At 43.7% G+C, this 10,955-nt stretch overlaps 1 protein-coding gene across 2 annotated transcripts; it reads right to left on the bottom strand.

The window, feature by feature from the left end:
- Positions 1-910: 910 nt before the first annotated feature.
- On the bottom strand, positions 911-9,661 carry LOC119268576 (carboxyl-terminal-processing peptidase 1, chloroplastic-like). 2 transcript variants are annotated; one of them, XM_037550232.1, is made up of 13 exons: positions 9,225-9,661; positions 8,955-9,074; positions 8,221-8,358; positions 7,487-7,591; positions 7,217-7,385; positions 6,783-6,859; positions 6,369-6,413; positions 3,045-3,128; positions 2,545-2,583; positions 2,403-2,465; positions 2,162-2,291; positions 2,018-2,074; positions 911-1,230 (listed from the first exon to the last, which is right to left on the bottom strand). In XM_037550232.1, the coding sequence occupies exons 1-12, from the start codon at positions 9,573-9,575 to the stop codon at positions 2,019-2,021; spliced, it is 1,377 nt and encodes a 458-aa protein (XP_037406129.1). In that variant the 5' UTR covers positions 9,576-9,661; the 3' UTR covers positions 911-1,230; position 2,018. The 2 variants fall into 2 exon arrangements, with proteins under 2 accessions (XP_037406129.1, XP_037406127.1); XM_037550230.1 differs by having other exon boundaries at positions 1,986-2,074; positions 9,225-9,660.
- Positions 9,662-10,955: the final 1,294 nt, after the last annotated feature.

The following is a 10,955-nucleotide window of genomic DNA, read 5'->3' as shown; positions in this document are numbered from 1 at the left end:
GGCGGTGCTTCCCGTCACTACTGCGAAAACCCTATATCGAAAAGGATTATCGGTGGGGTGTGCGGCTTGCAACGAACCTCGTGTTGTGAGCCGCCGGCCCCCACCTCTTTACATGGTGCAGTGTGATAGGGGCCCGCCAGCCATAGTGGGTTGGGTGCCCCCAATCAAGGCGCGGATCTAAAGGTACAGTGAGCCGTTGGGCCCACACGGAGGAGATCATCCTAACAATACCGTGTCCGTTTTAGGGGATAGCACCGAAGATGCCATAAGTTCTGCTAAAGAGGTTAAGTAGGGAAAAGAGATATTACAATGGTAATAACTAGAGCCTGCATAAGTAGAAGTAAACGTTGATGTTCCGGGAAAAAGGTGTGAGCAAAAGAATGTAAAGCCGCACATCTTCACTTAAGTCGCCTTGGCTCATCTCAGTCTGTCATTCTCTGGAGCATTTTGTTCCACTCAGTGCTAGTGTTGTGTTCCATTCTTTGGAGAGTGCTAGTGTTGTGTTTCATTCTCTGGAAAATTTTGTTCCACTCAGTGCTAGTATTGTGTTTCTTCAGGTAGCAGTGTGTCTGTTCAGATGAGTTTGAGACAGTATAGACTACCGTCATCTTGAGTTGCGCCTTGTCCTCAAGGCAAAGAAGTTTGTGACGTGGAAATGTATTTGTTGATGATCGGTGCATCCTCCCATGTGTCGTCATCGGGAGCGAGGATTTCCCATTGCGCGCACCAAGTACTACCGCCCAACTGAGTCTTGTTGCGATGCCTGATGCGTCTGTGCAAGACTGCCACAGAACTACAGTTTTTGTTTCTCTATACTTCAAATATGTCCTGTGAAATTTAAAGTGCACTCCAAAACGATTTTGGAGGCTGCCCTTTTGGGGATCTGCTAGCGTTGCTCTAAGATAGTGTCTTGGCAAAATGCTTGGATTAGAGCTACTATTGCACTTCTTTATATGACGAATGCCACTGGTTGCACACGGATCACAAGCTATTTACATATTGGTGCTGGGTATATTCAGCAGAAGCCAATGTGCTCTTTCCTTTCTCTACCGAGCTGCAGCACCGGTGAATCCAAGGACATGCTCACTCTGATCTCTGCAGATGCCTATATTGAATTGAGGCTTCGATGTAGAGCTTGAGCTTGTGGTCTCACCTCACCAGGGAGAGTTCATTCTTCGCTGTGCAATTCTTCTGGGCATAACGCTCCATTCCATACTTCTAATGTGTTGCCTGCAAAGGAGAGAAATTCCAACTATTATGACAGCTAGCTACATCTAACCAGTAGTAGGTTCATATTCAGTAGCACGCAGGTCAAAAGGGGCATTTTATGAGATGGAAACATATCATAAACACCCAGTGGAGAATCATACACCAGGCCAGTATTTCTTCGCAGTGTAGGACCTGTTCGAGTGTGAGCACACGTGGCTCCAAAAATTATGAACAGACAGTGTATGAATCTCTATGATTTACCCATGAGAATATTTTAGACAATGTTTTGTGAAATTAATTGAGATATCTCTACTTCTTCGTCCAACCTTCCTTATATACACGCCCCCCCTCTTCCCTTCTCCTTGATTTTTTCCTCCCATCTCTGATTTTTCTCCCATTGTTTTTTCCTAAAATAGAATCAATTGCCCCATGTTTTATTAACTTATACCAAAATAAAAACATGTTTTCTTTGGTAAGACAACAAATGAGTGATTAACCATAAGATGGCAGGTAAATCATGACAATTGCATACAAAAACTTACTAAGATTTTAGCGCATCAATGTAATATAGTAGACATGCTGTCACGGGCTAGAATGTTTATACTCCCGTTGCAACGCACGGGCAATTATCTAGTAAAATTAGAAGTACTAATGAGAAATAGTGCAAGCTGTCAAACTCAATCAGCTGGATTAGCATGTGCAAACAGTCAAGCGTATCTTTTCTCTTTATTATAGCATGAAGACCCAAATATGCAAGGATAAATAGTTTTCCTTACTGTGTAAGAAGCTTTGTAATAAAGCACTTCACCTCAACTTAATTTCTTGCTTTGGCAACGCGAAAGGTAATCTCTGGCTTCATTGAGATCTGTCACAAAAGTAAATTCAGCCGAGCAGTAAACTACATTGCATGTTGGGTGTAACAAAAGGAAAATCTGATGAACGTGAATAGCACCAGGAAGACGGCGGTAGTCTGGTTCTATTCCATCTCCATTGATGTCTTTGTGATTTGGCGTGACATATTTGCCAACTGTGACGACAATACCAGAACCATCATGAAGTTCAAATACTGATTGGATTAAGCCCTGCAATATCATACACTTGAGTTACATATGAGAACGGACATACTATAAGCCTGTTGGTTATAGCAGGCATTGCCATAGGATCTGCTATTTTAGGCGGTTCAAACTTCAAACCTTGCCAAAAGTCCTTTCACCGACAAGAACAGCTTTGCAATTGTCATGAAGTGCTGAAGCGACCTATAAAATTATTATTAACTTGGTGAGATCCTACTACTATGATCTTTTATACTACAAGTGAGGCAAAAAAATTACTTACTATTTCGCTGGCACTTGCTGTCCTATTATTCACCAGTACCTGTGTGTCATAAGGTGCGGATGGACAGGTGAGATACAAATGAGTCTGAAGATCTTGTACCATAATAAATATATGGCATGACCTACTAAATTTCAGTAAGCGACAAGTTAACTAGGGGACTTGCTGCAATAAGCCATTTATTTATAGTATTGGTCTGATTAAAAAGTATGAAGTAAGAAGACCCATGGAGTATGGACACAGTTAAATCAGGAAATAATCTGCAACTCAAGGATACTCACATTGTCAAGTTTAGTATAGGAAAGTGTTTAACATTGCGTTAGCCAGCTGAAGCTGCTTAACAGCTTTAATGTGGTAAAGACTGAGGAATATGTGGGTAAATGCTGTATTCACACTTACACGGTTCAACAAAACAGTGGAGAAGTGCATCTGCTTGAGATTTATCTGTACTACTAACTCTTGAAGCATTTCAAAATAGGTACATCACAATCATTAAAACATACCATCACAGGAGTTGTAACCAAAGGTCCACTGTCAGCAACAATTGTATTTTGGACTTGACGATCCCGGCCAGTAGTATAAATGACCTGAAAAACAATCCATTAAGGGCATAAATATTTCACCACCAAAGTTCCGTTAACAACATGAAACTATAAATAGAAATGCTTTAAGCAATTAAATACATGGCGCCCTCAAACTTGCCACTATGTACAGAAAGGCTTTACGACTGTTAACAGTCTTTATCGAAAGCATATGAAGAATGGGAACTACTCCCTCCGATCCATACTAATTGTCGCTGGTTTAGTACAAAGTTCTACTAACTTAGTACTAAACCAGCAACAATTAATATGAATCGGAGGAAGTACTAACTAGAAGCCCATATGCATTGGCTATTTAACTAACTATTGGTCTGTTAAGGTTAGCAAGGATATCAATTTGATAAATGTTACTAGCTGTTCAAGAATGAGAAAAAAATTTCATACAGAGCCTGCATTAGAGTTAGGCTGGTGACCAGCAGAAAAAATCAGGACCTAAAACCAGCAGTAACCACTATTTACCGGGTTTACTGGTAGCTACTGATTGCTATGTAAATGGCTGGTTTATGGGCCAAATGACACCATTCAATTCCTCCCATCAGTAGAATATATGCATTTTCCCTTGTATGCACGATACAAACATCAAAATTAAAACTATAACTCAACAAAACCACATGCTGCTAAATGAGCGCATGATTTTTTATTAATTGAAAAATATGAATCACGATGGTGATGGTGATGGTAACAACCTCTCATGTTGTTAATGTTTTCAACTGCAGAATTAGTTTAGAATTTCAAATCATTAGTCCACATCAAAGAAAAAGTAGCATGATTAGTTGTTTCCATGACCATGTCCCAACCAAGATTCATGCGCTCATGCACTGTACTTAATTCCTGAGTTACTGTTTCATGGAAAGTAAGCTTCTATCCAAATGGACATCAAAAGTTCCATAAGATTTTAAGGCCAGATTTAGAGCAACTCTAGCAGACCCTGCATCCCGCCCCGACCCGTAAAATAACCGCCAAAATGCGGGTCCGGGCGAAAAAACCAGCCCAATCAGACCCCGCATCCCGCCCCGACCCGCAAAAAATTTTGAGGGGCGCGGCAAAATCCCGACCCCAACCCGGGAAAACACGGGTTTCCCCCTCGCGGATGCGGTGCCCTGCATATAAGCGGAAGCAGTTGGTGGGGGGACATTTCATCCCGCGCTTTCCCCCACCAACCACCTCTCCTCTCCCCCCTCGCGCCGCCGCCGGCCGCCGCCCAAGATTCCGGCGAAAGCAGCTGGCAGGAGCACGCCGAAAGGCCGCCACGCGCACGAGGCCTCCCCTCCCTTCCCCCCTGCGTCGGCGGGCCGCCGGATTTGCGGATCTGCGGCACTTGAACGCAGGCTGCCGGGATTTGGCTTTTTCCGGCCGCCGGTTGCTGCCCCAAGCGATGGAGTGGTCGGGGAGCCTCTCCCGCAGCCCAGGCAAGGGCGCATCGCCGCATGCAGGTACGGGTTCGTCCGCCCGCCGCCGAAGGTTTGCGGGCATGGATTCGTCTGGCCGTCCACCTGGCTCGGCGCTCGTGCAGCGTCTTTGTGGCTTGCCGATGCCGCTCATACAGTGCGACGACTGCACGCGGAAAGCGCTGCGGGTCACTTCAGGCACGCCGAAGCACCCCGGATGGGTGTTCTTCAAATGCGAAAACGACGGGGTACATGCACTTGCGGTAGCTCATTTGATAGCTCATTCTTTAGTTCAATTGCGGTAGCTCACTTCGAGCTTGCTCCTTTTGTGTAGGACGATGGATGCTCATTTTGGTTTTGGGAAGGCCAATACATTGATTTATTGATAGAAAGAAACCTAATAGATGTTGGTGCACTCCTTAGTACAATCGAGGGCAATGATGCGGCTGCATGTGCAAATAGAGGGGAAGCAACGTCTACTTCTTTCGAACCAAAGATGAAGAAAGAAGAATGCAAAATCAAGAATCCGCAGATCAACAATGAATGCATGGAGAAGATATTAGTCCAACTTGTGGGAGCAGTTATGGAAGTTGGAAATCTTCTGAAATGCATACTTGTGGTTCTTGTTTTCTTTGGTTTTGCTATTCTAGCAAAGATTTGGTGATGTCTTTTGTATCTAACGTTGTTGCAAAAGCAAGGAAATGCATTATGCTAGATCAATTTAAGTTGCAAATTTAAGTTTTGCGGGGCGGGAGGAGCTGCGCCAGATCAGACGCCGCAAAGCCGACCCGTAAAAAAGGATATTCCGGGAATATCCTTTTTTACGGGTCCATTATGTGGGGTCTGCAACTGTGGCCGTCCGCGCCGGCGCGCAAAGGCGTTTTTGCGCGAACTGCAAACACGTTTTGCGGGCCGGGAGGATGCGGGGTCTGCTCGAGTTGCTCTTAGAATACTCAAATTGGAGAACACCAGACCAAGGAAACCGCAGGAATAGTGCAATCCTATGGGAAACAAAACCAAACGAATGGTGCAATCCTTTGGGAAACAAAACCAAACGAATGGTTTCAAATGGCTGTTTTGAAGCATACAAGAATTTGGAGAGTGGATTTTTCTTCTTCTTTCTATAACAGCCTTTGGAATGTCGGAATGGACCAAGGAACTACAATGGAAACCCTTCCTCTCTTCTACATATTGGAGGATTAGTATGAGCTCAGCTCAAACCCCATTTTAAAGCATGACCGCTCTTTCTCACACATCTTCTCTCTACAACAAAACAAAGCCTTTCAGTCCCAAACAAGTTGGGGTAGGCTAAATTTGAAACCCATAAGATCTCAAAACCTAGTCATGGTTCATCTTCTCTCCGTAATAATTCTTTTTGTTACTGTTAAGAATACATGTAGAGCATTCAAATAGCTATCTTGTACATTTCCCGTGTCTTCAATTCCTCTAGGAACGTACTAGAATTGACATCTAATTCTTGTGTTTCTCCTAATCCTGCTTCTAATATTTCCAATGTCCCAAGCGGGCCCTTGTTGTCACCCAAATTTCCCCTATATGGGTCATTCCATAGAAACTTCAAAGCAATCCTAAGCTGACATTCATACATCCCAGACACATGCATAGGAAAATCCAGTTCCCTCCAAAATTTCCTCTACTTATCCTTCATTACAGAAAATCCCCAACAGAATTTACTTTGACTAGTCATGTGGATAAATGCAAAGCTGTTAAAGCCATAACCAATGATCTAGCACCATTGTGACATGAAAATAAAACATATGCGCCAATTTTATAAGGATTGCAGAAAAGAAACAACAAGTTAAAAATAAAGAAGATTCCATACCGTGTCTCCTTTGTTCAAGAAGAGCTTTGCAATCTCTATTCCAGCCTTCAAGATAAACATAACATCAGACCATGTAAGCATAACCCATCCAAAAAAGATGATATCTGGGCAGTTCATTTCTGAACCTATGTGGTGAGCCTCAAACTATTTCGAGAAATTCACAATAACTCAAGAGCCTCAATAAGAAGAAATACCCTACCAAATAACATTCAGTTCTAGGCTTCAAGCAGATTAAAGATAGGACATTCTAGCATTCAAATTTTGGTTCCTATACACCATCTGAGAGAAAGAAGTGACCTAATGAAGGGCGGTAATATAGTCCTTTGTATACATGCCTTTAGATATTGCGCATAATCCTAGAATGACATCTACTTTAGGAGCCGAGGGCATAATTTGAAAAGAAAAATGGCATACTTGCACTAGTCCACCAAGATTGTCTCTCAGGTCCAAAACAAAATAGGAGGCACCTGAATTTTGTAGACGTTTCAGTGCTGCAAGAGACAGGTAACGTTAAAAGGACAAATCTTGCTGTAAATCAACAACAACAATGATATATACAAGACTACAACTAAGATTGTTGTAGTGTCAAAAGAATAACATGCAAGCCAAAGGTACTAAATGAGCAGAAACAATCAATAGTGTACATTCAGTTTGCAAAAAAGGGAGGCAGTATTTTAAACTGCGCGATGTTCTCAATTTGGATAAGGAAGAATTTAAATATTTAGATGTATGCAAATCAGCTCACTAGAATTAGACACTAGATAGCCATTTGCAAAACATAGTAATAAAAAACTGACTAACAGATTTAGAAACGACAAGAGGATAGGGTGAACAAACCAGCAACACACCGCTGACCAAATCTTTTTTGGCCACTGCATTAAATTCTTTAATGTGAATATATCCGACAGATGAATTCTCATTGTCTCTTTTCTCCAAACGATAGAAAATTGGAGTGCGAGCAGCCATCTGCCTTTGCACTTTCATTGACTCAACAGGACCACAGCTGTCATGCTTAACCTATATGTAATATTAAAAAAGAGTAAGATAGTTAGAAAATAAAGAGCACAAAGAGATGCCAGACAAATTCTTAATACAGTGGTCATAAGATTATTCAAAACCTTAATTGTAACAAAAGTTTCCTTTGGGCCTTGCAGCATGGACGACACGTCAAATGCAGATTTACCTCTTACATCGATACCATTGACAGACAAAAGCTCATCACCCTGATAACAGATAAATGACCCGGAAGGATTAGGTGATGTGTGTGTATGATCTAATTTCATGCTCAACTAGGTCGCGGGATAGTCCCAGGCTCCCAGCAACCAACAGTAAAAATAACAGTGTTCTCTGATAGCCAAAAGTGCAGTTCCAGAATAGATGCTGTTTTTCCCTCAAAAATGCTGCTTTTGATAATTAAAATGTTGAGAATAAGAGAAGTCATAATAGAACTTGTCATTTGTCCAAACACCTCAATACGCTTAATCTTTAGCAGTGAAACAAAAACAGCTAAAACTGAGAATACTAGTATGTTCTATAGTGAAGTGCTTAGCACAAAAAATTAAATTGATAGGGTCAGTTAACCCTCACCAAAAATAAAAGCTTTTGTTACTCCATAAGGTATAAGTAGAAACATTTGCCAACATTATTTCAGCATTTCGGCATCTTAAATTGGGAATATGTATAGTCAAAATCTGCCCATATGTAACTGCTCATGCAGTTTGACTATCGCTAAGATAACTTTGTACAAGAAGTACGTGCCAGAAAATGGAAACATGATCGGTTTGAAAACATTGTGATAAAAGCAAGATTCCTGTTGAAAAGGGAAGCAAACTAAATGCTTAGCAGTTGATACCTGTCTAACACCAGCAGAGTGAGCAGGCCCATCTAGTATCAATCCTAATACCACCAACCTTAAAGAACCATTGTCATCAGGAATCTCTCTTAAGTTCAACCCAATCCCCGTCATGTCATACTTCGACATCTTCGAGAACTTTAGCAGATTGATCGAACGTATGCAAAATTAGCAAATAAAAGCAATCAAAGATCAGCAGTGGGTAAAAACATTAAAGCAGGAGTTTTGTATTACATCACTATGAAAGCAAAGGAGGAAAAAACACACAAGATGACATCACATTGCTGCAGTCTCTAAATATAGGTTCGTTAGGCCAGAGTGTGTACCATGTACCAAACATACAAAAAACAATAACAGACAGAGAACTCTTTGAAGATCAGCATGCATGACACTAGGACTTCCAGTTCCAGGGCAGAAACAAATAAATTATTTTTTTGGCTGACATCCAAGTGGAAACAGTAGATCTGGTTTACATCAACTTTTGCACATGTACTTGACGATATCATGGAACTCAAGTGCTCGTGGCATGCTAGTAACAATGCAAAATGGCCCAGGGAGAGCTTCTATTTCATTATTATCTAACAAAAGATGTAAAATGGATACCGTGAATCATGAAGGACAAAAGGTAATAACCTTAGTGGATTGGACAGACAATAAACATCACTCCAAATTTGAGCCATGTTTCACCTACTGAAATCAATAGCATAGTACAGTGCCACTTATAAAGAACTTACATCTGAGGACGACAGGAATCTTGTATATGGATCACCCAGGCTAGCTAGCATTTTCGTGATGATGTCGTGGGCTCTAGAGCGGGATTTGATTGAACCTTGAAGGATATCTTGCTTCCGTTGCTGCATCAAATTAAAATTGAGAGACTCACTATCACTCATGATAGAAGTGAGCGTTCTGGGCTTCTGGCTACAGTGTGCATCGAGACTTTATTGCAGTCATTTGAACCATTAAATAAAGTGATACAGAATCGCATCACGAGGCAAATTTACCATCCACAGCTCCGGTGACCACGGGCGGCTGCCGGCGTCGGGGAGGAAGCCCTCGTTGACCACCTCCCACGCCTCCTCCACGAGCTGCTCGTTCGTCACCGCCTCGGCCTTCACCTCTACCTCCCTCCCGTCGTCCTGGCCGCGGCATATCTCCGGGGGCTGCTCCACCGCCGCCACAGCCGCGGCGTTGCCGGCGAGGAGGGAGAAGGAGATGGCGGCCGCCGCGGCCGCCGTTCGGAGGGCGGCAGGGAAGAGAAGCACGCACGGCTGGGGCTTGGGCTTGTGGCTAGGGGTGGGGTTCGGTCGCGACTGTGGCGGCGGTAGCGGTGGCGCGTAGGAGAGTGGTAGCATTGCTGTGCTGTGCTGGCCCCACCTCCACAAGCTTCGTGCAGGGAGGGGGTGAAAGAGGGGGGAAAACACTTGGTTTTTGGTTTAGTGGTGGGGGTGGGGGTTTGGAGCGGATGTGGGGATGGGGCTGGCCGTTGAACAGTCCGCCACGGCGGAGGTAGTGGAAGACGAATTTTCGGATTCTCTCAACTTCCTTTTCACCCTCAAAAAAAAAACTTCCTTTTCGTGAAAAAAATTAGGCTTTATTTTTTGATACGACTCGCCGGCACCTGTTGGCTCGATAGTTATCCGAGGCACACGCCTGAAAAAGGTAGTGGGCACGATAACTGTCGTACGAAAAAGGAAGGTGCGCCCCCTTCCTCCTTGCACATGCCTCAATGGGGAAAAATGATTCGGCCCCACACTTCTGGGAGCGCGTCGGCTTCACCTTATCGCGCGGAAAAACACATGAGAGAATTTCTTATTTGGCCTTTTTAAAAATTTTGATTCCCTATTTGGCCCTATAAATTTTATTTTTTTCTTTTTGACACCACGACTTGGTTTTATTCCTTCCATGACATTTCTGTCAATTTTTTCTGTTAACGCCGTTAACTTCTACTTGAAAAGTCTTTTGTACCCCTGCTTCAGCATGCTAGGAAAAAGAACAGAAACATCTGGTTTGACTGAACAGTCCACATTCTCTCCCGATTGATTCTCCTCCCAATTCCTCTTTCTCCTAACCCTAGCTGCGGCGGCACGAGGTTGGGAGTGGGGCACGGAGGAGGGCGCGGCTGTCGGATTTCGGGTTCCGGCAGACCCTTAAGGTTCGAACTCTGGAGTGCGCGCGAAGATTACGTCTTCTACCTCTCCGTCTCGCAAAGATCTAGGCTACTGAAAGAACTACGCAAGAGACACAAGGTTTATACTGGTTCGGGCCACCGTTGTGGTGTAATACCCTACTCCAGTGTGTGGTGGGTGGATTGCCTCTTGGGCTGAAGATGATAAACAATACAAGGAAGAACAGCCTCGCGAGGGTCTGCTCTTGGCTGGGGCGATGAAATGCTGGGAGGAGTTCAGCCACCTTTCTCTTTCTCTCTCTCTATTCAACCGGCCGACCCTTTGCTCTGTGGGCGGCTGGTCCTATTTATAGAGGCCCTGGTCCTCTTCCCAAATATTGAGCGGGAAGGGAGCCAACAATGGCGGGCTAATTTGAAGGGGGACAGCAAGTATCAGCTATCCTGACAAAAGTAGTCTTCGCCTGCACAAAGCTCTGGTGATGACGCCGTCTTGGGCTCCATGGTGACCTCCGTCTCGTAGTCCTCCTGGTCTTGGTCTCGTTGCACCGAAATGGCAACCTTTGCCTGATGCCTCGGTACTCCGCGGCTGCGCTTGTTCCCTTTGCAC

The sequence above is a fragment of the Triticum dicoccoides genome, chromosome 3A (assembly GCF_002162155.2).
Source record: "Triticum dicoccoides isolate Atlit2015 ecotype Zavitan chromosome 3A, WEW_v2.0, whole genome shotgun sequence".
NCBI lineage: Eukaryota > Viridiplantae > Streptophyta > Magnoliopsida > Poales > Poaceae > Triticum > Triticum dicoccoides.
This window is presented reverse-complemented; position numbering and strand designations above follow the sequence as displayed.